Here is a 27886-nt window from a genome sequence, read left to right as displayed (position 1 = left end):
ACTATAAATGAAGAATTTGTTAAATGTGTAATTCATATTGTTAGGGTTGTGATAAGCTAATATTGCACTATAATGGATGTATTTTGTTCTACGATATATTATATATACATGAAGCAAATAAACGTCTGTCAGCATGGAATTTATCTTGTCTCTGTACATTTTATTACTGTAAAATAAACACATCAAATTAGGATAGCTGGCTATTTCATCATATATAATAATTATGCATAGACAAATTACTATACCTGAACGAGAAAAGAGTCGTCCTAAACTGACGCATGAAACTAAAAAAATTATAACACATTTGTATTATATCAACATATTACTGAATGTACACAATTTATTTTGCATGGTTGTTATGAAAAAAAAAATAACTCCATATATATATATATATATATATATATCTTTTTCATCATGAATTGTGTAACTGAGGCCGTAATTATTTCACTCACCAATTATATTGGTACATCTACTTTCGTTTTAAGGAATTTCTAAGACGATTTCGACAGCCAAGTGTAGCACTAATGTTTTTAAATCCTCAATTTTCTGTTGATACTAACGTGCAAAATTATATCATGGATAAGATTAATGATATCCTGAAATATTCAACAGAGTTTTGAATATTGATTTTGCTAGAAATTACCATTTTATAATATATATATTATGATACATTGATCGTAGATTACAAGTGATTGAACAAAGGGAAAGAATTCTGAGCTAATTACACATAAGGATATTACGTCATTATCAAGGAGTAAAATTATATTGTTATTATACTTGTTTTTACAATTTCTTGGCACACTCTGTAATAAAAACTAATTTATCCGACACTATATACAAGCAACGGCGGCTGCAAGGGAGGACAATTGTAATACAATACAATTCAATTTGCTATTTATTGAAACATAGCATGAACTAAGTTATATTAATCAATGTTACTATGGTGTTATATTATCAATAACGCATGTTTCTACCCATGCACATCATTTTTTGTTTATAGATTTTTTTTTGTAATACTACATCAATGATGTACTCAGCTCTATATAAAAGCAATATCGTAAATATACATGTTATATAATTGCTTACACATGCAGATAATGCCAAACCTTTGTAAATATTGAGAACACACAAATGCATACAGACACCCATTCCAAAGAGGGGAGACCTTTGAAGGACCCTTCAAAGACCCAAAATTTGCAAGGTCTTTCAGCAGTCTCCAAGATCACCGAAATTTGTCATCTCCATGGAATGGCTCAGAAAGGCCCCTCAACGAACTCTGAAAGACTGAAGGATATTTCTTATCTCTAATCTTAGACTAATCCTATAGAGATCTTTCAATGGTCTTTCAGAGATCTTTTATGCAACAAGTGATCTTTCAGAATTCTTTCCGTGGACTTTGTCTGGTCTTCCAATGATCTTTCACTGACCTTTCAAGTCTTACAGTGATCTCCGCAAAAATCTTGAGAGACTGCCGAAAGATCATGGAAAGACTAATAAGAGCTTTGAAAGTTCATTGAAAGACCACTGAAAGACAGCTGAAAGACCATCAAAAGACAAATTTCGTGTAAGACCGCTGAAAGACTGTTTTGAACCGTTTCAAAAAGTTTTGGGACTCAAGAGGACCACGAAGACCACTGGAAAATCCATCAGGAATCGCGAAAGACCTCGGAGATCTTTGAAAGTTCGTTGAAAGACCCTTGAAAGATCAAGCAAGTTTCATGAACTTACAGCAGTCTTTCAGAGGTCTTGCTCTCTGTGGAATGATGACAAAGTAGCTAGTAGTAGAAGTAGTAGCAGCTAGTTTTTATATACCGCTTTCCCATAACGGCTCAAAACACTTTACAGCATTATTTTCATTGCCCGGTATGTAATTATTACATCGAAATGTAATTCTAAAAACATGCATGTACCATCGAATTGTATTCATTGAGGATTTTACTTTCTAGTTTTGCATAGATTACTTTCACAAATTCATTCCATTTCGTTTAGACAGTTTCGCAATCAAATGTATGAGCTGATATTGAAGAAAGGCTGCATTTATTGAAAAAAATATCGTATATCCGTCGGGATATCCTCCAGGAACTTGACCAGATCATGTTGAGTAGAAATAAGTATTAGATACAACACTATCATAATGGGTTCATTGATGATAGTAAATTGAGACATGATAAAGTAGAATCACTGTCCAGGTTGCCATAATTCACCGGACTCTGATGAATATTATCCCCGACGTAATCTCGGGACTTGTGATGGTGCCTGTTGTAATTTTCACCTGATTGCGAAAACAGCATGGGTGCTTATTAGAAAACAGAAGACCGACGGTCTTAGGTCTTCTCCTACGGACATGGTGATAAGGATAAAACCTTACCAAAGGGTAATAGTTCATCGAGAAACAAACCGGCGACAGTTCAACCTTCTGAAATATCACGTCCTCTTTATCATGCTGAGAATGTTTAGTCTACGGATATGTTGTTTGGCTTTGATAAATGACAGTGTTAGAGTAGAATCATATTATCATAGTCAACCTGGACCTTGATGAACATGGTGTCGTCACGGATGTAATCCAAGGTCTTGATCATGTTGAGGGGTACGAACTTCTGAGTGCCAAAGCTGGCGTTGCGCTCACCCAGAGGGCGCCCCAGGAAAGCTTTGTTCTCCTTGCAGGGGTTTGGTTTGATGTTGTAGGAGATGTTCCGACGGGCAGTCGGGTCCTGGCACTGGTCGATGAGGGTGAAGGTGATCCGATGGGAGAACGGCCATGGAAGGAGGGCGTCGTACTCCCCGCGGTTTATACACACAAAGATGGACATGAAGTGACTCTTGGCTGTATATAGGGGAAAATAAGCGATAAATAGGAACTTTTATATAATTTCTATTCGTGTATGATTACCTTGTCCATTTAATACACATTATTTACTTTTTATTCTGGTCTTTTCTTTCTTTCCCTCATTTTTTTTTGGGGGGGCGAGGGTATTTTCCTATTCGCTTTATTCATTAGCGGAATATATTTTATTGTATTTCCATTGTTAGTGGTATTGTTCTTTCTATATTCTCATTATGAAACTTTCTCTCTACCTTCTTCTGCTTCACACATGCGACCCACTTACATATTTCCATTTCCCTTCCTTCTAAAACTCTTCATGTCATATTTGTTCAAACCCTCCCTTAGTGCTAAATGAAAGTTAAATCTAACGACCCATTTTAGAATAGAAAAAGGAGAGTTCGACTGTATGTCATACATAACACTAGAGAGTTTTCGCAATCACTAGGCAGCCGCTCTCTACAACGCACCAATTCCTTTGAAAATGCAAGTCAAATCACAATGGAGAGCTGAGAGGCTTATGTCGAAAGTTGGTGGACCGGGAAAGCAGCGTCGTCTGGTGACTGTGGACAACAACATACTTGCAATTGTTCGTCTAGTGCAAATCTTCGGATAATTGCTGTCCCGGTCCACCAACTTTCGACAAAAGCCTAACAGCTTTCCATTGTGATTTGGCTTGCATTTTCAAAGGAATTTGTGCGTTATAGAGACCGGCCGCGTCGCGATAACTCCCTAATAGAGATTCATATACGCGGTAAATTATTCACTATGAGACAATTGAGGAGAGAGGTTAGTGCAAAAGAAACCAACCTTTTCCATCTCCGTTTAGACAGCAAGACACAGAGAGTCTGTAGCCATGTCGGCTTGTCAGGAATGGTGGACTGAAGATGGTGACCTTCTTGCCTTGCTTGGCTTCCTGCATCCTCTCAGCATACTTGTCAATCTTCCAGACCAGCTGGGACCCATACAGCTTCTCAAGATCTCGAACCTTCTGCATGCATACTCCGAGAGAGTCCTGAAAGGCAGCGAGGAATACGAGTGAATTATGTTGTTAAAATCATCCCAACACTGTCCTGAAAATGTTGAACAAACTTTCCAGGTTAGTCCTTGTTTTTACTTGAGGCGGATACTGGATTGACCACTTTTTTAACCAAACACAGGACAGGTAAAAACTAAAAACGAGCAAAAATATTATATTGGAGGTTGTGGCGAGAGTCGGTTCCCAAAGTTCCGAGCGTGTATTAACCTAGAAACTTTTGCATACCCTGTCAAAGTAGAAGGGAAATGGCTTTGGGCAGAATGAAAGATAAATCTCATATCTTCCAGGTGTAATATAAAAAATTTCTGATTTTTTTTAGATAAAAAGGAATTAATTAACTAAATGAAAATAATCGAGGTTTGATTTACACCGAGTCCAGTGGCGTAACTACGGGGGGTGCATGGGGGCATGTGCCTCCCTCGTTATGGTTTATTACATTACTTATATGGAAGATGCCAGAAAACGACAGTGCATGGTATATCATCTGATTTATTACCCATTAAATCTGGAATCCCTCAAGGTTCCATTTTAGGGCCGCTTCTTTTCATTTTACATATTAATGATCTGCCTTTAGTTCTTAGAAATTGCAAAATAAGTATGTATGCAGATGACACTATTTTATATTATGCAAGTAACAACTACTCTGATCTAGAAAACAAAATTAATGAAGATTTGCAAAATGTGAAACGATGGCTTGATCACAATAAGCTTAGTTTGAATATCAAAAAAACTGAATATATTGTCCTAGGAACTAGAAATCGACTGAAACTATTCAAAGATGAATCGCTAAACATTCACATTGATGGAACCCCCCTAACAAGAGTTACCCAGTGTAAACATTTAGGAGTAATTTTAGATGAAAATTTGTCATGGGGGAAACACATTCAAAATGTAAAGAAGAAATGTAGTAGCGGTTTGTTTATGCTAAAATCGATACGAAGTATGGTTGACAAGGATACCATGATACTAGTCTATAACGCCCTGATTTCATCTCATTTGTCATATTGTGATATAGTATGGGGAAATTGCGGCAAATGTTTAAAAGATAGCCTCCAAAAGATTCAAAATCGGGCAGCACGCGTTATCAATAATACCGCCTGGGATTCATCCGGAAACGATAATCTAAATGAACTAAATTGGGATACACTTGAAAAGAAAAGGAATGAAAGTGTTGCAGTAATGATGTTTAACATACTCAATAACTTCGCCCCTTCATATCTAATCAATAGATTTTCCCTTAAAGAAAGAACACATAACACAAGAAGTGGGAATCTCAATTTGGAAATTATGCAAATAAAGTCTGAATCTGCAAAGCGCATGTTTATGTACAGAGGCGCCAGTATGTGGAACTCATTGCCCACGAATATTCAAGCGGCACAAACAAAACACAATTTCAAAACAGGTCTTAAGAGATTATCTGTGTGATATGGATTACAATGACTATTTTTTCTGTTTAATATGATTATTTTTAGTCCATATTTAGTTATCACAAATTTTCCAGTCATTTTTATATGTTTAGCTTTTATCATTGATAAATCATGACTTGTATTCATTTTCTTGTGCTCGGTTATCCATTATGGAAACATGTATTTACTTTGACATTTTACTTTACCATGTACATATTTACTGTTACCATGTATGCACCGCTTTGTTTCCAATTTACAGATAGATTTTTCATGTTGTAAGTTATTGATGTTTTTAATAACGGTATATAATTTCTTCGTCTTTTTCTTACTATCATTATTCTTTTTCTTCTTCTTCTTCTTTTCTTCTTCTGTTATCTTCTCTATTGTCTTTTTCTTCTCCCTCTCACTTTTCCCTTCTTCTTCTTCCTTTTTTTCTTCTCCTCCCCTCCTCTTTACGTTTCAATGATTGCCTTGTAATATTTAATTGATGCTTAATTCTATTCCATATATTGTTCGTTAATCAATGATTTTAAAATGTTTACTTTGTCAATGTTCGACACGGCCCCAATGGAAATCAGTCTGTGAACTGTTTGGGCTTTTTAACCGTGTATAAATAAAATAAATCTTATCTTATCTATCTTATCTATTGCGTTATGGTTTATTACATAAGATACATTTTTTTTGCTGAGGGCCTATGTCTTTATTGTTGCTGGTGCTCGCATTGTTTGTTAAATGAGATGTATAATCCTGTTGTACTAAAACCTCTTTTTTTCAAGTCAATATGCACCAAATATATTTCCTCGCACGACATACTATTATTATTTTATGTAGTGGCATATGCTTCTTTTTCATGACTAATTAACGTGATTGCCCCATTTTAAGGTCTTAATATGAAATATTGCCTTCCGTGCTTACGTTCGCATTAGTGGATTAGTGAGATATGTCTGCTCTTCATGAACTGGTAGAATCAGTCCTTAAAATGTCCTTTTTTCTGATCTAAATATCAAAAAATTTCGGCTCGCGCTACGCGCTCGCATCATTTGGTTAGTAAAATACGTATGGTCTAAGTGATTTTCTACAAACAAGCCTTAGAATGCCCCTCTACAGGTCTGAATTTCATAAACTTTTAGCTCGCGCTTCGCGTTCGCAATATTTTATTAGTGAGATGCGTAAGTTCATTATTACAAAGACTACAAGTGCTTCATGTGTTTAGATGTAATTCGAACAAAATCAATTGCGCTTGGCACTTGCATTAGATGACTATGGTGAGATATGTATATGCTCAATAGATTCCTTAACTACAGTCCTTAAACTGTCCCTGTTTGGGGTCAATATGTACAAAAATTTCAGCTCGCGCTTTGCGCTCGCATTGTTTGTTTAGCGAGAAAGGTACGTATCATGACTACAAAAATTTGCTTATAATGTCCCTTTTTAGGTCTGAATACCAATAATTTTCAGCTCGCGCTTCGCGCTCGCATTATTTGATCAGTGACATACATATCCGTTTAATGGCAATGTCCTTAAAATGCCTCTATTAGATCAGTATACTTGGCAATTGAGCGCGCTTCGCGTGCTCAATAAGTTAATCAAAAATTTTGCTAGTCCCCCCCCAATGCCGTGACCCACGGTACGCCACTGACCGTGTTAAAAGCACCCAACGGGTATATCGCGTGGATGGCCCAGCACAGCCGCATGTGATCATGTGATATACATCGAGACCATGCATGCCATAAGAATTCTTTACAGTAGATAGGAAAAATTTGACAAGCAAGCAAAAAAAAAATCACTTTCAAAGGGGGGGGTATTTCTGTTTCAACAGCATTTTTTACATTACAAATATATGGTGGCACTCTTTGTCGGGATATTGTAGACATCTTATTGAATACCCGGTAATTGAATAGTGTCTTCTAAAGCTCTGTCAGTTCCTGACTGACCTCAAAGATTTTAATTGTGATTGAATTAGTAGAGAAATTAGTAATGTTTGTGTTTTTTTAGGCCTATGTCTCATATGCTATGTCATGCATATTCTAAATGGGGAAGGAAGTATAATATTGTCAAAATTCAACAAAATATTATACTACACATTCTTTGGTGAAAATACTTGGACTAAATACTCAGTTGTTGATATAAAATTTTAGTAACCCCCCTCCCCCCCAAAAAAAAAAAAATCGCAGCCAATCTTTGCTCAAAATTAACCCGACACGCTTCCAATGCCTTTTGTAAATTCTTTCTTGTGCTGCAAATTCTATATAACGCTTGTTCAAGTTTCCAGCACCAAGAATTTTACATTGCTTTATATTGTGTTTTGATATGAGTTTTGGGGATGTTTGGCTATTAATACTTTAATATTGAGGTCCATATTGAAGTTTGTACGAGCGTGGTTTACACTATGTATTTACAGTATCCCCCCCCCCCCCTTTAATATCCCCCAGAGATAATGGCATGATTGGAATACGATGTATCCTGATCGTAGCCCATCACAACATTAATTTATTCATGATAATAAGAGATCATTAATGGCATCACATTCATTTCCCAGTCTTTTCCCGCGCATACTGTCGCCGACATACAAACAAAAACAGACTGCAGACCACTAGTGATACATAATTATGAATGGTAGACCATTGATTGGACTCGAGTCTTGGTTTGGTTTGGTTTGGTTTTACTTACCGTACAAAAATCACAACAAAATACATTGTACAAAATATAAGATAAAAAAATTGAAAAGAATACGGATGGATCACTTTATTCAGAGCCATTGATATAAATGACTCTGTTCTTCCTACTAGAGGAAGAATAGACATAGAGTCATTATTCGTGTTACTGTGAAATTACTGGGTTACTGTGAAATGATCATTAAGAATATGAATATCTCTCCTGAATGAATTCTATGACTTGCGACTGGCGCCCATTTGCAAGTGTATGAAAATTAATTATGTAAAAAAGAGCCATACACAATGAATGCACGAATTTTGACCATCAGCATAATTACCCAAGACATTAATCAATTATTTCATACACGAATTATCAAGGATAATAAATGCGCATGCTCGCTCGCATCTTGAAGGATAGTAGCTATACATGTAGGTTATTTAGGTCTCTCTTTTCAACACCCATCAGACAATATACTAGGTGAAGAAGTATTCTATGACACTTTTATGGGATAAATGACAAACTATGAATATTCCTGTAGAAACTGGGTGATAGTATAAATAATGGTAGTAATAAGGGATAATTCAGATTAATCATAATTTCATCAAAATACGAGCAATAGGCAGAGCAGCATACTATATAGTTTTTAGTTTCAACCTTCACGTTCGATATTCATTTAAAAAAACACATTATGTAGGCCCATCCACTTTGAAATGAATTCAATTCTAACGTCAAGTTTTTCTTTTCATCGCAAAACAAAATTACTTTTAAAACACATTTTTCACAGCGGAATCAACATAATCATAAATAAAAGTTTCTGATTATGATTTTGGGAGAAAGTGATAACGGTTCTCTGAACAATAAATACAATATGCTGTTAGCATGTTAAATGGTAATAAGTAGGGCAAGAATTCTTACCTTATGTTCCATGAGAAGTTCGTTATGTTTTTGCAGTTGTTCGTTATTCTTTAGCATGGTATTTCCAACAAATGTAAGATGTTCGGTTGGCTCATCATTGATGTGCTTCTGCATCCTCTGTCGTTCACACTGAAATTAAAAAAAACTTAACATTTTCACTCTCGTAAACATACCCAGAAGAATGAATTGAGAGTTAATATGGATGGTACATGTCCTTCTATCTTAATATTGAAGTTCAAAATGAGAAAAGAAGTACAATTTGTGTACTAGTACTTAACTTTTACTCTCACATTGAAGCGGTCACATGGAATAATCAGGAATATTTGGGAAATCTATTGTCCCATGTCACTCCAAAGAGAGTGAAAATACATTTTTCATCTGAATTCATTCGAGCTTTAAGCTACATGTATATTTCTTGTTCACCCCTTAAAAGCAAAATCCTTCTCTCATTTGAGTATTTAATAAATTAATATTTACGTGCATTTTTATAGATTTTGGAGTAATGTCGGGGTTCACTCCAGAATCTTTAGATTATCCGTTGGCCAGCATGTCACTCCAAATTAGATGAAATTTAGATCCCTTCTAATTCACTCTGACACCGCATTAAAAAAGTATTTCTTTGCATGCACATCCTTCAGTCGTAAGGATTGATCAGTTACTCTTACTTTTTAAGGTATTAAAAGGTTATAGGTTATACACTGTAAAAAAGCCCTAATTTTACAGAAAAAAGAGAAAATTTTGCAGAAGGCAATAACAGAATCATTCTGTAAATTCATAAAACATGATTTTTTTCTGTAATTTAACAAATCGGGTCTGTTTAATAAGGGAAAAGGGTGTTTTATTAAAGGAAACTTGTAAGGTTCAATACACCAAAGACCAATTTCCTGTAAGATTACGCAATCTGGTAAGATTACAGGTGTTCTCGAGACTCTGCTGCAGGAACTTCTTTTATTTTAAGGATACATTATTTACAGTGTACTAGGTACCAGTGGTACTGTTGAAAAATTATGTTTTATGTATTACAATCTTCTACTTACCTTGTAAGGACAACCAAAATCACTAAATGGACAAGGAATCTTTGATTTGGGACAATCTTTGTCGACGTGTGCTTTTACCTGAAACCAAGAACAAATGGACACAACGATTACGGTTTTTTGATTATCATTCGATTATAGTTATGTTTTCAGGTATTACCTTATTTTCTTTCAAAAAACATTACAAAACAGCAATTTAACTTCAAAAGCATTATTAACCATATGAACAAAATCAAATCTATACATGAAACAAATTAATAGATCTGTGCAAAACCAAAAATGCCATCGTCTATTCATAATTAATAAAACGATCTGAAGAGGATGGCATATTCTTAAATTTATAATAGTACGCGCTTTCTTTTTCTTTTGTTCAACAATTATCGGTTTCCTTTCTATGATTTTGTAAATAACTTTCGCGCCCTGCTCTATACTGGATTCTTAATATCTCTCTTATAAGTAATGCGATTAAGTGATTTATTACGTGGCCTATTATTTGTTTCTCTTTAATGTCATAGGAGAGATGCTGAACTTGTCGATCCCGAGATTGGGATACCTACAAAAAACCTAGCCGTAAAAAGGGAACACCTATTCGACATGTTCGTAAAAAAAACTATCGGTTATCTCAGATTCCAAATGCAATGTAATCTACATGTGATAAAGAGGCTATACATAGTAGATATGATAATGTTGATAATGATAATAATAAAATATATATACCTCTCCGCGTGGGATCTCTGTAAGCTTGCAGCCGTTGGGACATGGTACGGGGAAGTTTTGGCAGGCGTTCATGTGAGCAATCTCGTCTTTGAAGAAGATCTTCTTTTGGCAGAATTCGCACTGGACCATTCGTTTGGTACAGTCGTCCTCCAGATGCGTCTCCAGGAACCTCTTGTCGAAGTGGGCCCCACATACGTTGGGACACTCCACCTCTACGTACATACACTTTGCAAAGTGATCCTGCAAATAAATTTCCATGTAAAATAAATTGTTGTTGTTATCAAAATTAAGGCTTAAAAAGTTAAAATTTTATCACACTGGTTACAAACTGTTTCGATTTCATTTCTGCGTGCTCTCTGCTACATGTCGTCAGTTAGACATTTAGTATTTAGTATCTTCCTGTCAAGAGAAATCCTCTTTCGCGCCATGTTCACTCGTATTATCTTAAAGGTTACCAAAGAAGAATAGAATTATGTTTATTGATATGATTTGCCAAGCATACCCAAGACAAACACCATCATTTCCATCTTTACCACAAACTACTTCACAAAAGGGCTCTGCTGATGAAATCATTCTATAGTACCTATAGCTTGTAATAATTATCAATAGATGTATTTCTTTAGATTATCTTTAACACGTAAAAACAAATTTAAATATTAATACATATGCTGACCCCATTTAATACAGGGAAACTCTACTCCATACCATGCCCATCAAAGTGATAGGAGTCCGTTATACAGTGCGTATCAAAAAAAGTTTACACTTTGAAAAAGCCATGGGAATCAAAAAATGTACCAATGTATTTTTTCACATACAATATTGGGTTTGGGTCTCATCTATCCAATGAAAGTAAAAGTTTTGACAGAATGTTACACTTGAGTGAGCACTGTCCATTTTTGTAATGCTCGCAGAAATCTGCGCAGAAATGCTCGTTTTCACGCTGTGTCGAGGGGAAAGTGCGAAATCAAACTTACCCTGCAAAACATTCCTCATATATTTCCCTTGTACTTTTAGTCAATTGAAATAAAACGGATACATTGAAGAATTTTGTAACACTTTTGCCACCCAAATTGAATTTCAACACTTAGTAATCACAACCTTTACCCTTTTTGTGCCAACTGGATCTGAGGACATAACTAAATCTGAACAAAAGTTTATATCAGACATCTCTAGCATAATATTTTTCACTAAGTTTTTATCATTTAAAGTGGGTTTACATTTCCTTCTTCATTTAATACTTATCTTTCCATACTTTTTCAAAGCTTGTCAATTATTAACAAAATGAAATCAAGCCTAAGCCATTTCATGTAAATCACAACTCAGTGTAAAGCAAATATCGTCACGATGGCCTCTATGTGTGGGGAGTGGGGCGGGGCGCAATGCACTAGATATTTGAAGTGTTTTAGGAAAGGAAACAAGTTTAAAAAGGTAAAAGATATCTTCAAATTAATTTTACTAGCTAAATTCCACGTGTACTGCAAGATTATGGTCTACTTTTATTCGCATAACTATTTCAAAGTTCTGCGCAAATCATTTTTCACTAATTTTTCAAAAGTAAGTGGTGCTCACTCAAGCGGAAATATTTTTCGACAGTTATATCGTCATTTGCTTAAAAGGACCTGTACCAATGTTAAAATGTGGAAAAATCTTCAGGGTATTACAAAATGTATAATTTTACAGCATTTTTTTCTAAGTGTAATTTTTTTTTGATACGCACTGTAGAATATTGGGTCACTGATTTCGCAACAAATAGGAAGAGGAAGGAAAGGAAATTCAGAAACACATACATGCATGTAAAAATTAATAAAAGGATGGATTATATTAGCAACAAATTCGCTGTTCAAATTCTGAGAATGGATGTATGATAAATGGAAATGACGTCGCCCTAAATGCAATTAGTGCGATTAATACACAATTGCCTTTTATTCATTTCAAGCCAACCACTATCCATCCCAATATCTCTTCAAAGTGCATGGATCTAAGCAGAGAGCTGATGCAGTTTATATCAATCAATTCATAGTATTTCTTTCTAAATGTACATTTCCCAAATGCAATATTGCTCACGACATTAGTCTAATTGGTTGTCCCGTGATGAATTCTTTCTAATAAATTTGACATTTTGGTATCATTCAATTCAGTAAAGGTCCATTGCAATTATCCAATCCAGATATGAAAACTTCAACAGCACGCCGTTTCTTTTACAGGAATTTCCCTCGATTATCCAGCCTCGAAACTATCGAGAGAATTTAATGATATTTGGGTTGAATAACTCACCAATATGGCTATCACCTTGTCAGAATAAACACCAAATATATTGAGAGTTGAAGTTTTACAAAATGATTAATGCGGTAACACTCAAATTTAACAAATTTACAGAAGATTCTGTTCCTAGAAGTAGTTGTCTCCGTTGTCGTTTTGACAATGTTTGCTCATTGATAATTAGACAGTTATTGAGGAACAGGTGGGGAAGAAGGACAGGGAATCGATCAGCCCGTTATGGTTACCATATCAACGGATTACTTTCGCTTGAAGATATTACGACCGTCAAGATCATATCATAAGGCGGAGGTTGAAGTCCATTCATCAGTGGATATTGATCGGTGCGTTTTTATTTTCTATTATTAATTTTGTAAAAGACACTAAAATATGCTGCTGATAACTTCAAATCTGAATGAACTTCGAATATTCTCAATACGAGAAAGAATATACATCTTCCGTCCAAAATCTATACTCTATACAACTGTATATATATATATTTTTTTTAATTCATTTTTATAAAAAGTGGACTAACAATGAATTTTATGAGCATTTTATTTTTATTTTGAATTTACAGTTTTTCAAAAGGTAAACCTTCCCCCCCAAAAAAAAAATCACGAAAAAGTTTACATAGATCATTAATAACCTTTTGTATTAAAGCAAGGTCTTAATCTTTATTTCACAAGACAGGCAAAAGGCAATTCGAAAAAACTCGAAAATAGCAATTTAGTGTTAATTTGGTACTTGTGCAGTTAAAAACAATCAGAGATAGAAGAAGGAAATATATGAACCTAATATTTTACCGTTTTGAACAAAAATCAGTGTTGATATCAGCTCCTAATATTCATTTCAATATATCGCTGGTTTGCGCCAAGCAGGTCCTCACATGGCGTGTGCTATCATTTTACTGAATGGGTCGTGCCAAAATAGTCCGACAAGCCCTAAGAACATGGTTAAGGATTCAATTTTAGGGTGTTCAATTAGTAATGAAAGCTTACTTATCTATTGTGTTTTATCTAAAATCACTTATTTGTTATTACCTTGTTTTCCTTGAGTACCCCTGTCCAGGGGCACCCCTTGTCGTAGTTGGGGCATTTTACACTAAGTTCACCGATCTCGTTTCCAAACGCTGTATCAACGTAAACCTGAATAAAATATGAAATATGAATTTACAATACAAGTTAAATGTCAAATATATCCCAAAACTACTAAATTTAAATGAAAAGAGAAAATTGAAAAAAAAAATTAATCGAAATCGATTGTCAAATAAGTTATGAGGCATGTTGCATAAAACTTTTCCCCAAAAACACTCTGACAAATAAACAAAAACTCTAGCAAACAAAAATATGCCATTGTCATGTTCATGGATCGGCGTATGATAAGGCAACTAAAAGAGTCGATTAAATAAACACACACTCACCATTTTTAAGCCTATTGTATTAAATAATACATATTTTTATGTTTTTAGATTTGATGATAAAATGCATTCAATTGAATCATTATAAGTTACCAGAAAGTAAATTATATATGCTCAAGATGGAGTCAAACCACGTTTCACATTCGAATGAAATAAAGTGAAATGTCCAATTTTCAAAAAACGAAGTATAAAGTAAATAAATAAATAGTGTGTAACGTCATCGAATCTGTAATTTACATACCAACCATATTTTCAATATATTCGTTTGTGAAAATGTCACATTTTTCTTTAGATATTTTACATGGACTACGAGTTTGATGAAACTGTAACCGCTGTTTTTATCTCTTCATCTTGTAGGAGGAACGTCTGTGATAATAAACGCATATCACTTGTATAAAAGTTGACATTTACTTAGTAAAATGATCCCAGTCACCGCGGTATTTTTATCATCACGAAATTCGTATGACCGTGATGACTGGAATCATACGTATTTGGAAATGATTATGACGTACATGTTCATGTACATAACCTAGAACGAATTGCGTACATTTGTGATTGCAATAAGAATACTTTGGAATGGTAATCGGATGAAGGGGGATAAATGCCTCTTAATTCACCGTAGAAGAAGGAAGATTTATTTTCAAATCTCAATCATCCTCATTGGAGTTGCGCATGGGTAGTGACACCCCCCCCCTTTAATCAAAACATCACGCTGCCACCCCTGCTTAGCGTTAACGTATACAAGAAGTTGAAAACCAATATTGCTTCTACTTGTAACTGTTATTTAGATATTACAAAAATTACAAAACATGATTAACAAAATAATAAACAACATGGTGTAGTTCGTTTGATTAATTCATCAATTTCGTCAGACAACTTCTAGTGCAAGGCTCTCGATCATGGCGGTGTTCTGTCTAGCCTGGAAACGGCGCACAGTATTTTCAATATCATGCGGGCCTAATGGGAACAAGAATATGCTCGCATTAGATGATGAATTCAAATACAGTTTTACAGGGATGTAAAGCCAGCCTTGAGCTTTTTACACGCAATGGCTGATTGGTTTGAATTATTTATGAAAAGCTAATGAAAAGAGTCCATCGCCTATTTCTGTTCCTTCACTGACATGTGTGCTTTATTCCTATGGAGACAAATCGATAATGGATGAAAGTCTTTGTGGACGGACAAGGGGGCGTATAGGTAATCAATAAGGGGGTATAATACACCCTTGTTGAGAGGAGGAAGGGGGTACGGTGAGGTCCCCAGGTTGGTCGTGTGTTTGTTGTGAAAGGTGTGGTTTGTATGACTGGCCATCTCCGCGATAAGTCACAATTCATGTACTTATTGAAAATGGGGAAACTATTCTGTCTGATCGCTATTCACCAACCTAGGGCTTTTCATTTTCATTTCATTTCTGACTGTTCGGGATCAGCGAAGTGAAGTGAAGATTTTTTGATGACTAAAGATATGAAGCATCTTAATGCAAAATACAAAGGGACGTTAGAGCTTTTTCTTGGGGGCGGGGTGTTATAAAAATTATAGTGAATAATAATTGATGGTGCGTGGGTGGAAGTATGGGTTGTATTATGTATGTGGAAAGTTTTCTGGATATGCCAGTGGATGCGTGCATCATTCATTATCAAAGTTATCAAATTAAGATGACGGAATGTAAGAGGGGTGATAAAGGGAATGTAATTGGAAAGAATATGATGAAATTGGAGATAACAAAGCACGGGACAATTACCACAAGGAAGATCCTGATTAAAATTGGAAGTTTTATGAATGGTAAATGGTGGTGATTTTTTTTCCATGATTGCTAAGAAAGCATGGGTGCTTGTAAGCATCAATAGACGACAGAGAATACAGTGTTGAAACTAAAACGGTAAAAACTACACCAGTCTATGCCCTGATAGAACAACGCCTTCAGGTGTTAAACATACACAATGGATGATGGACATAACACCAAAACCAATAGAATGTGCCATAACAAACTCATTAAGTGCTATAGCTTACACCGTGAATTCGATACCGCATGGTGTTAAATGTTTGGTCGTGTGGTCCTCTCAACACAAACTGGTATATTTTTAACCCCACCGTTCTAACATTACAAAATGATTCATTGAATGAAAAAAAAAAGTAGAAGAAGTATGGGGGTGTTCGAATAGAATCAATTTCGATTACTCTATTATAGCATCATAGATGTGAATTGAGTGATCGATTTTGGTGGAATGAATGTTTTTCTTACCTTATCCCTTGCTACTGGAGACTGATCTAATGGGCATCTTGGCGACACTCTGGAGGAAAAGTTTGAAAATGAAATGGTAGTGATCGTAATGGTTATAATGTTAATGAATCAACCACAAAATTGAGTTGACAATAATTATATCGGATATAATCACCATTTCATTATCATTATCGTTATAATTACTATTATTCTTTTGATTTTCATAATTATCATTAGTAGTAGTAATAGTATAGTAGTAGTAGTAGAAGTAGCAGTAGTAGAAGTAGTGGTAGTAGAAGTAGTAGTAGTAGAAGTAGTAGTAGTAGTAGTAATAGTAGTAGTAGTAGTAGTAGTAGTAGTAGTAGTAGTAGTAGTAGTAGTAGTAGTAGTAGTAGTAGTAGTAGTAGTAGTAGTAGTAGTAGTAGTAGTAGTAGTAGTAGTAGTATAGCTGTAGTAGTAGTAGTAGTAGTAGTAGTAGTAGTAGTAGTAGTAGTAGTAGTAGTAGTAGTGGTAGTAGTATAAGAAGTAGTAGTAGTAGTAGTATCACTGTTATCCATGACCAATTTCGTTTCGTTAAATGTTTTCATGAAAAGAGGTGAAAGAAAGCTTGATTACCGCTCCATAAAGTTCTATGATGCACAAGCGCCTTACTTTACGCATGATCGCTTCCCGGCAGCGCGTTTCCGTTTTACACCCTGGCGAAGGCATTTTCCGGAAAAGTAACCAAAAAGCGACTAGTGAAGAGTCTACACACGTCGCTGGTTGCATGCATCGTGCGACACAGGCGAGTCCACCACCGCATGCAATTTGCACAGTGACTGATCAGAGCACAGAGTTCCTCGGCACTTCATGTACAGAGAGAGCGGCAGTCAGGATCGAGTGAAATCCGAACATGCTTTTGCAGTCGCGTTGTTTATGATAGTTTTTTTTCTAAAAATAAATCATTAACTAAATGAATAGAATGACAGACAAAATCAAAATAAACAGATACTTATAATGGAAAGACAAATTGAAGTTTGATGGATTGATACACCTAGGCTGCGTTTATGCGACCTCAACCCAGAATCATGATTGGAATCACCATTTGAATCATGATTCAAAACAGCAACATGAATCACGATCCGACAGAATCAGCGTTTATACGACCATCTTTCTAACGCTGTTTCACCCTGAATTCGGGCCGATCCAGTGCGCATCACAGTGCGCAGTTTGACCCAGGAAGTATAGGTCAACATTTTCGCGCGTGTTTCTAACTTCACGTCGGCTGCTAGATTTTTGCTGCCACCGGAGCTAACGCGCGATCGTTTGTGCAAGTGCAACTCGGCTTCCGAAAAATAAATCTTTTACTTCCAGAATTCCGTGTATTGTACCTCGTATTGTTTTTGTTTACTTGTATTCAATCTTGTCGGTTCATCAAAAATGGTGTTCGGTAGCCGTAGTACTGGGCACGAATTCTGTTAATTTTGTCTCGACAGGCTCCGTTGAAATCCCTCCCTCGCAAGCGCCGCTGAAAGGGACTCGTAGATCGTCTTATATTTCTGTGAGTCCCGGTAAGGGATGCTTGTGCTTCAGGCTGAGCCCAAAGCACAAGCAGAGCCCTGAGTTCGTCGTCAGTCCAATTTGTGCCTTTGGAACTTGAAGACATGATTGATGAAAACAGTGAAATCAGGGTGACCAGACGTCCCGTATTTCCCGGGATTGTCCCGTATTTCAGAATATTGAACAAAATGTAGTTAATACATTTAAAAGTGACGAATTTTCATTAAATAACCAACAGCTGACGAAGCAGGGACAACAATTAAATCGATAACTGTAAACTTTTGCAAGTTCTGCGATGATTTCTTGCTAATACGTTGCAAACGAACTGGCCTCCTGCCTGTGTGTGGCAGGCTACTAGCTAGGCATGGAGGATCGAAGCAAATTCTCAATGGTGCAAACACCTCACATGATAAACAGTTTTTCCACCAAAATAATCACAAAATCGGCGGGAAATTCTTATAATTATACTATGGATTCTCAGTTTAATGATTTGGAGATGTAATCGGAGGAAAATGTTATTGACTTTTCATAGATCTAGTTGTTTCAGCTTTCGTTTTGAGTCTTGGTGTGCACGATGCCGCGATGTTTCATCTAATTTTTAAGTTTGACAATATGTTTCACTTTGAAATTTTATTCATTTCTAAAACATTTTATGTTTAAAATTTTAAAAATACATTAAAAAAAACACCAAATAAAGTTATGATTTTTATTAGATGATTGGATTTTTTGTTTACTTGAAGTTTGAACTTTTCCCTTTTCTTTATTTTATATATACCCTATCCTTTCTGCTTGCCCTTTCAGTTTGTTCCATCTATCTTTATTTCCTATCTTTCTTTCCTCGACATTTTCTTTTTTCTCTCTCTCTCTCTCTGTTCATTTTTCTTTCTTTCCTTCTTTATCCAATATACTTTTTTATTTCCTTCATTCTTTCTTTCCTTATAATTACCTTGGCTTCCTTCTCTCTTCGTCTCCTGTTTCTTTTCGTTCTTTCTCTCCTTCCATTATTTTCTATTTTTTCGTTCTCTTCCCCTTCATTCTTCCCTTCCATTCTTTATTCCTTTCTTCATTTTTCCCTTCTTATTCTTTTCCCTTATTTTTATTTTCTTTCTTTTGTTTCTTTCTTTCAAAGAATGAAGGAAACATGTTTATTTCCTTCATTCTTTCTTTCCTCCTTTTTCTCACCTTTCCCCCTTTAATTATCTCCTTTATTTTGCGAGACATTTATTAATCTTCCCTTCCTTTCTTTCTTTCTATATTCATTTCAAAGAATGACGGAAACCTTTTTTATCTCTTTTATTATTTCTTTCATCCTTTTATTCTAACTTTCTGTTATTTTTTCTGTTTTCCTTAATTTTCTTTCCTTTCCAATCATCTCTTTTCTTTCTCTCCTTCATTCTTTCGTTCACCTTCCCTTCTAATTCTTTATATTTTTTTCAAAAGTCTTATAATTATACTATGGATTCTCAGAAGCCCACACTTTGTGTGGGCTTCTTTGTTGATCTTCGTTTGTCAATTGTCCCGTATTTCATTTTGTGAAATCTGGTCACCCTGAGTGAAATATACAAATTACGCTACAGTACAACCCCGGGGTGCAATACACAGAATGATAATTCCTAAATGCATATGACAATTGGCATATACCGGTACTAGTACACTGGCAATCTGCAATCTGCTACACGAAAATTAACCTGCACGAAACACAGCGCGCGCCTTTGAGTCGAACCCGGAAGAAGCACGACACAATGACGTCATAGAATCATGATTCAAATCACGATATCGTTTATACGACCCTTTTCGTTCGTGATTCTACAGAAACGTCTTTCCAAACGCCCCTTTTTCCGTGTTTCATGTTTGTGATTTGAAAGACGTTTATTTCCACTTTCGACTAAACGCAATCGTGATTCTGCAGAATCGTGATTTGAATCATGATTCTAATCATGATTCTAGGGTAAAAAAGTGTCGAATAAACGCACCCTTAGCTGCCGAAAGATAGATAAGACTGATTAATAGATAGAGACAAGATAGACAGATAGATAGATAGAAATAGAGAGAGAGAGACAGAGAGAGAGGTGGATAGATAGATAGAAAGAGAGAGAGCTAGGGAGAGATGGATGGATAGATAGATAAATAGAGAGAGGGGGAGAGACAGAGAGGTCGATATATAGAGGGAGAGGGGGAGAGAGAGAAAGAGAGAGAGAGAAGGATAGATAGATAGATAGAGAGAGAGAGAGGTTATAGATAGAAATATGGACGGACAAAGAGAAAAAAGACAGACAGATGCTACAGAAGGAGAGAGAGAATTTGAGAGACAGATATAGATAGAAAGATAAAGAATGAGAGAGACAGAAGATTAACAGATAGATAGATACATAGATAGATAGATAGATATATAGATAGAGAGAAATAGGGAAAGACAGACAGATGGATAGATAGAGGATTTGAGAGATATATAGATGAGAGATAGATAAAGAGGGAGAGAGACAAAGAATATTAACAAATTAACAGATAGATACTCTAGTTAAAAAAATAGATAGATAAATAGATAGAGAAAGACAGACAGATGGATATATAGATAGATAGATAGATAGATAGAGAGATAGATATTAAATATATATAGAATGAAAGAGACAGAGAAGATTATTAACAAATTAACAGATAGATAGATACTCTAGTTAAAAAAATAGATAAATAGATAGAGAGAAATAGAGAAAGACAGACAGATGGATGGATAGATAGAGAGAGATAGAGAATTTGAGATAGATAGATGTTAGATAAAGAATGAGAGAGACAGAGAAGATTATTAGATAGATAGATACTGCAGTTAAATAGATAGATAGAGATAGAATTTGAGAGATAGATACATAGACAGATAAAGAGAAAGACAGACATGGGCAAGGCAAATGATCAAGGCAAACATTCATATTGAACCTGGAAAGTATAAGCTCAGCTGCATTATTTGCAAGTATGTTCTGTGGATAACTTCGGTGCGGACTTTGGATCGCGCGCCCAGCTGATAATGTAAACAAACGTAGACGTAGACTCTTCACTAGTCGCTTTTTGGCTACTTTTCCGGAAAATGCCTTCGCCAGGGTGTAAAACGGAAACGCGCTTCCCGGCATACCCCTTGCAAGCGTGATTAATTGATATTGTTAGTTGATGCATCAACACATTTATATCTAACGATCTTTTTTATGATGCTAATAACGCGCTTTCACACAAGTTTAATGCAATATTTTAGATGAATGAAGCTTTCTTTTGATACAATAATTAATTTGTTCTCTTTGCATTATTTTGCCATTTTGTCATTGTCATGATGACATACTTATTATCCACTCGGTCTACCAACAAATGGTCTGATTGCCATTTAGTCCCACCATGCATGTTCTATTAATTACATTATTGATTAAAAAAAATGTGTTATTACAATGAAACATACGAGGTATAACAGTAGTTGAGTCGTGTTTTTCTGAAAATCGAATCTGCAAACAAACTGTTTTGGGAGTCAATTATGACAATTGTCACATTTTTAATCTCCTAAATATAGAAAATATGAAATTTATATTTGAGAAAATTAAAACAATAGTACAATTAACGCAAATCATTGGATACATTTAATTGAGTCAAATAGCAGACATAGACGATGCAAATGACACAATAATTGTTCAAGAACTCCATTTTGTTTGTGTCACAGAGGCAGATTGAGACCCGTTTTTTCTGTTTTATTTCGGGTTATTTTTTTTTCTTTTTGCTAGCTTGCTTGTCATTTTGGGCCCAATTTCTCTTCTATGATGGCGACATTTACCTCTTTTTCTATCTTTATTTTTGTTCGCCTATTTCTCGTCTTTGGTTTGTTTGTCTTGAATTGAATTGTCCCTTTTCCGTCATAAAAAAATGCACAATATATACGTGCACGGAAACTAAAAAAAAAACATCTTGACTAAATTAATTCTTTAAACTCAAGTAAAGACAAAAGGCCAAAGACAAAAGAAAGTTGGAAAGCGCTCTGCACTAATTGTGAAACTGGTGTTCCATGAGGACCAAATTTAAAGAGAGAGAAAGGGGTAGATAATAAAAGAAAAGAAAAGAAAGAAGATTGAATTAAAGGGAAAAATGGCTTCTATAAAGAGGCAGTGGTGTATCTAGGGGGGCATAACCAGCCCGTGCCCTTCCCCCTCTTAAAGAGGCATAATTTCAATTTGTTTATGTAAAAATGCCGTTAAAACAGAAGTGTGCCCCCCCCCCCTTGAAAGTGAAAGACCTTTTATTTTCATTTTTATTTTAGTTTTTGCTTGTCAATATTATTTTCTCGGGAAAGTGCATGTGTCTCCCTTTTGTAAAATCCTGCATCCGCCCCTGGTCATGGGAGTAAATTAGGACTCCCATAATCGAGTCACTTTTAACTGGAAAAGTTTGTTTTTATGTTCACGACCTACCTTAGTAGCTCAGGGAGACATGACGAGCAGCATCGGTGACCACACTCCTCAAACTGTACCGGGTATCGAAGTATCTGTTGGCAAACCGTGCATATGTACTTCTTGTTGACCTCCTCCGTGAATACCACTTCCATGTCTCCCATGGTAATCCCATTCTTCTTCTTCTTGCCTCTTCCACTTCCAGACGACTTCCCAGATCCGTGCCTTGATCCTTCTTCTTCCTCCTCCTCCTCCTCTTCCTCCTCATCGTCGTCGTCTTCGTATTCCTCGTCATCTTCGTAATATTCCTCTTCCGGCTCCGGCATTGTTGTGTTTGTCAAGTGTCAGAATGGTATAAAAAAATCAATGAGCAAACATCGACACGTGCTCGCTAGATTTCCCTCTTCCAACCTCTCGAATCAAATTAAAATCCAATCGATGAGGATTGTTATTTTTTCTGCTTCATCTGTCTATCCTCTCCTCTTTATGTAGGTGAGATGGCACGTAATTTTAAACTGGCGCAATCCTTTTTTTTATAAAAAATGAATAAAAACGAGTTGTAAAAAGGTTCAATAAACGAAAGTGGTTTGGTCACTTCGGTGAAACTATTTTGGTCGATACGTCTATACAGCTCTTTTCAGGAAGTTCTTGAAGAACGATAGAAAAATGTTTCACGAATCAATCTCCTTCTCGAAAGTTGATTAATGTGACACAAATTCACTTTCGACAACAAACTTGTTTTGCACCGGCTACCAAATTAGTCCGTGGGGCGTCAAACCTCAAATTTATGTTCCCGGGCCAACACACCAGCAACATCACTAGTTGACGATGGCGCGACGATCGGCTCCCAAGTTAGCGGCTCACTTTATCCAGTTTATAATCCCCACGTTCAGAAATACGTCACAATGGTTCTCTCGAATAATATAAAGGTGGGATGCTTCTGCAGTCCGCTAATGCTGACGCTGATGAATTATCAAAATCCAATTTGGAGGTCTGAAAATTAAGCGTGTCATTGGAAGAGAGAATAGATCAACGTCAGAATAAAAAAAAAATGAATACAAACACACTGTTAATCAAGTAAATCTATATTTGACTTTGAACCTGCATTTGCTATTCTAGCAATTACCTGATGGGAAAAGCATTACTTTTTGATGACAATTTACTTTACAATTATCAATATGTATACTATAGCATACCCCTGTATACCATTTACTTTTTTCATGTTGAAATAGAGAATCTAAATTAGGGCTTATTCTGGCGGATTCTGCCCGGCTGATTCGAGAGCACCTCTCAATAGTGTTGGTTGTATGGACACCCAACCATTCGAACTATGGAAGTCACCTCTAGAATCAGCCAACTTGACCTTGAGGTTTGGATTCTCTGTATGAAAAACCCCGATGAACACGAAGATAAATCACATTTACCCTGATTCGGAAGGTTTCCATATCTGTATATCTATATACAGGGCCTCGGGAAGTGGGGGTGGTGAAACACCCCCAAGATTTTCTTAGGATGATGCGTATGTTCATTGGCAGCACCCCCTGGAAATTTGGTTGGATACTCAACATGCTCGAGTGTAGAGATTTGACCTAAATGTCCTTAATTTGCGAGCGATAAACCCCCCAAATTTTAGCTTGTTAAAAATTTTCTTCCCAAAATCCCCTTCATTTTGGACTGAAAGACTCATTCATTATTACTTTTTGGTTGTTGTTGCTTATGGGGGGGGGTTGGGGCCAAATCACCTTCATTCAATATCACCTCTTGGGGGCCCTGGCTCTAGATCTATGTAAAATTAATTTTTAGAGCATAACATCGTAATTCATCATTTATTAGATCGTAATTCATTACTTATTACATTATATCATCATTTGATATCATGATCCAGTAAATTGAAGATCAAATTTGGCTGATTGGTATCAAGTGTGACCTTCCCATTCTCTAAACAAATTAGTTTGGTCAACGATGAATACCCTATTAGCGGTTACCCATGCGTCATAAATTTCATCGAATGAATCAACCAAACACAAAAGCATCGGAGCGAAGATAGTTTGAGTGTCCCTTCCAACAAAATATAAAATGTGATCAGGCCTCCATGCAAATTCATTTCAGGCAGTGTAAATTAATTACAGAACGGGGGATAGTTGTTTTGAATGGTCACTATGACTACGACCATGGTGGGATTATGAACTTGATGTAGGCGTCGACAACGAGGAGGATAATTCCATCAGCCATTTCAGGAGTGGAAGTATTTTGTCTGATGAAGATGAAATTGATGGTCATTTGCGATCGCAGAATAGGTTGCAAATGATAATGAGTTGATGATTATAGGGATGATGATGATGGTGGTGATGCTGATGATGGTGGTGATGATGTTGCTGTTGTTGTTGTTGTTGATGTTGATAATGGTTGTGGTGGTAGTGATAATGATGTTGTTGATGATGATGATGACAGTGATGATGATGATCATCATCATCATGATGATGATGACGATGATGATGGTGGTGGTGGTGTTGGTGGTAGTGATAATAATGGTGGTGATGATGATGATGGTGTTGGTAGTGATGATGATGGTGGTGGTGGCGGTGATGCTGCTGCTGATGATGATTGTAATATTTATGATGTTGAATATGATGATGATGAGGATAATGATGATGATGATGACGACGATGATGATGTTGGTGATGATGATGATGATAATAATGCTGATGTTGATGGTGGTGGTGAGGATGATGATGATGACGGTGATGAAGATAAAGCTAGAGAGACAATGAAAGGAAGGAAATGACCGCGACCTGATTAATTAATATTTCCACAGAAAAAAATCTAATTAATTTACTCTAATTCATCAAATAGATTATCCCCCAACTCGATGTCTGTATAGCTCCAAAATATTTACTCCAATATTTAGTTGCCAATGGCTCAGCAAAATTTCCGTACCTACGTAGACATGGTAGATTATTCAATAATGAACATCAAAATGGAACATATACATGTATATCAATTATTGCAAAAATGTCATGTTCGTGAATGTGACCTATGTAGCCCAATAATCACACCCGAGGTTTTATTGATTTCTGTGTAAGTATGAGGGGGTTCCCGGATTGAAATTGGAATATTGGTAGTGCATGACTCCCATCATGGCTCGGTTTTCATAGTTGAAATGGAATTAACATGATAAAGGAATTGAAATAAGAAGAAATAAAAAGTGAATTAAATGGGATGAGATGAAATGAAATTAAATGACATAAATTAAATGAAATAAAAATGAAATGAAAAGGGGGTATTGTGTGTACGGTATAATAATAATAATATAAAAAAGGGTATTTATTTTGCGCGCATATCCACCTTGTAAGGTGCTCAAGGCGCTCCTGTATTACCCGGCTAAGCTAGGCGTTCATAGCGCACACAGCTTTTTAAGGAATTTCCTACCGGTACCCATTTACCTCATCTGGGTTGAGTGCAGCACATTGTGGATCAGTTTCTTGCTGAAGGAAATTACGCCATGGCTGGGATTCGAATCCACGATCCTCTGTTTCAAAGTCCGAAGACTAATCCACTGGGCCACAACGCTCCACATCATTAGTATCATTAGTGATCCAGCGACTTTTCGATATAATCTCCACTATGATGAATGAGGAACATTTCAACTTCTAGCTCAGGAAAATGTCGGACCCATTGGCAGAAAACTCAACTTATCATTAAAGTCTCCTGTATGCATACTATTTTATTACATTTATGAATTGTGTTTGAAGCCCAGCCTACTGATTCTTCATTGCGCGATGGAAGACTTTTCACATTGTAAAAACTGTGGTGTTAAAACTGACACCAATTGGTGTTAATAGAGGACCACACCCTGAGGTGTTAAAATTACACCCTAAAGATTGAACATAACACCAAAGAGTGTAATTGTAACAACCCAATGTGTTTAAATAACACCTAAAGGTGTAAAACTAACACCACCAATTTAACACCGGTGTAAAATAACTGGTGTGGTCCTCTATGTACACCGGTTAACACCACAGTTTTTGCTGTGCAGTATGGTTATTCCATCAACACAAAATTATAGTGTGAAGTGATAGATGATTAAAAGAAGCACTGATAACTAAGTTTTGTGAAATCAGATTTAAACCCCAATCTCGGATTAAAGTAAAGAGCAAACACCACAAGCTATAATATACGCTTAAACTTTTAATTAGGAACGACATATAACGTGTCGCCATTTTGTAAAAGGAACACCCGATCGATATCGCAGAACATTCCAAACACACAAAGCTTACCAAAACTTACCAATGCTTACCAACTCCATGCAAACTTTGACTTCTTACATCGAGATCGTTTACGATCAGCGATCAAAACCTAGGCAACATCCAGAATTTACATTTCCAACAAAAAGGGAATGTTGAAAACACAGTATCCTCTGGACAATATTCCTAAAGATGCAGACAAAGATGGGCCGCTTGGAGTATGGAATTATAAAGTATTACCCCCTACTCTGCACCCCTGCGTGCGAACTAAGATGGTCTACTTTGAGAGGGCTTGGTACTCTGCGATTCACAATCGATTCAGTGACGTCCCAATCTTTTATCTTGTTATTGATTGTTAAGAAAGTTTGATTCCCCAAATAGAGACCAAAATGGATGTGGTCAACACTTACATGAACGGGGATGTATACAATAATGGAACGTGGTATATCACATAACCTTCGAATTCTAGGAGGGGAGTTCGTGAAGGACTCATTCAGTAGAGAGGAAGAAGAAGAAGAAGAAGAAGGAGGAGGAGGAGGGAGAAGAAGAAGGGAGGCGCGATAGCTCAGTCGGTAGAGCGGGGGTTTCGGATTCCGGTGACCCGGGTTCGATTCCCAAGTGGTGCGCTATAGTGCCCTTTGGTAAGGCATTTATCCTCATTACCAGGTCCCTCGGAGAGGACCTTAAGCCGTTGGTCCCCTGGTTGCTTGCTCACAGGCATTCGTGTTTTCTTAGCAGTCAGGCAAAACAAACTCGGTATAACAAGAAGAAGAAGAAGGAGGAGGAGGAGGGGGGAGGAGGAGGAGGAGAAGGAGGAGAAGAAGGAGAAGGAGGAGGAGAAGAAGAAGAAGAAGAAGGAGGAGAAGGAGAAGAAGAAGAAGGGGAAAGAAGATTAGCGGAATGCGGGACAGGTGCAAGACTAGCCCAGCTTGGCGTCTTGTGAGAGGAAAATCTACATTCTTCAAAGCCCAACAAGGTGGGAGACTCCCAAAAGTCACATTTCATAAGTAGCCCTCTTTTGGCTTCTATTGAATTGGTTGTGGTGATGGAGGGATGTAACTTTTATGTTTCTCCCTCTTTGTTGGACTTTGATGAGAGTACCTTCCCTTTTCGTCCATGGAATAGATCATTAAATCGTTCTTTATTTCAAAATCGGTTTTCCAGAGATATTTCGATACTAAGGATTGTTCTACAAAGCAGCTATGCACTT

At 36.3% G+C, this 27886-nt stretch overlaps 1 protein-coding gene across 1 annotated transcript; it reads right to left on the bottom strand.

Moving 5' to 3' along the window:
• Positions 1-147: 147 nt before the first annotated feature.
• On the bottom strand, positions 148-26946 carry LOC121408656 (TNF receptor-associated factor 5-like). Its single transcript, XM_041600192.1, has 9 exons — positions 26720-26946; positions 22454-23425; positions 16503-16551; positions 13884-13988; positions 10588-10827; positions 9874-9951; positions 8837-8965; positions 3632-3836; positions 148-2824 (listed from the first exon to the last, which is right to left on the bottom strand). The coding sequence occupies exons 2-9, from the start codon at positions 22756-22758 to the stop codon at positions 2496-2498; spliced, it is 1440 nt and encodes a 479-aa protein (XP_041456126.1). The 5' UTR covers positions 22759-23425; positions 26720-26946; the 3' UTR covers positions 148-2495.
• Between the last annotated feature and the right edge of the window lie 940 nt (positions 26947-27886).

The sequence above is a fragment of the Lytechinus variegatus genome, chromosome 2 (genome assembly GCF_018143015.1).
Source record: "Lytechinus variegatus isolate NC3 chromosome 2, Lvar_3.0, whole genome shotgun sequence".
In the NCBI taxonomy this organism is placed as follows: Eukaryota; Metazoa; Echinodermata; class Echinoidea; order Temnopleuroida; family Toxopneustidae; genus Lytechinus; species Lytechinus variegatus.
The sequence above is the reverse complement of the archived record's forward strand: the minus strand, read 5'-3'. Positions and strand labels throughout refer to the sequence as shown.

What these genes read in the sequence shown, in the direction of transcription:
- LOC121408656 (XM_041600192.1), bottom strand. Translation starts at nt 22,758, where the DNA reads ATGCCGGAGCCGGAAGAGGAATATTACGAAGATGACGAGGAATACGAA. An exon ending in TGTCTCCCTGAGCTACTAAG is followed by an intron (nt 16,552 to 22,453) that starts GTAGGTCGTGAA and finishes CTTTTCCTCCAG; the next exon opens with AGTGTCGCCAAGATGCCCAT. An exon ending in ATTTTGGTTGTCCTTACAAG is followed by an intron (nt 8,966 to 9,873) that starts GTAAGTAGAAGA and finishes TTTTAATTTCAG; the next exon opens with TGTGAACGACAGAGGATGCA.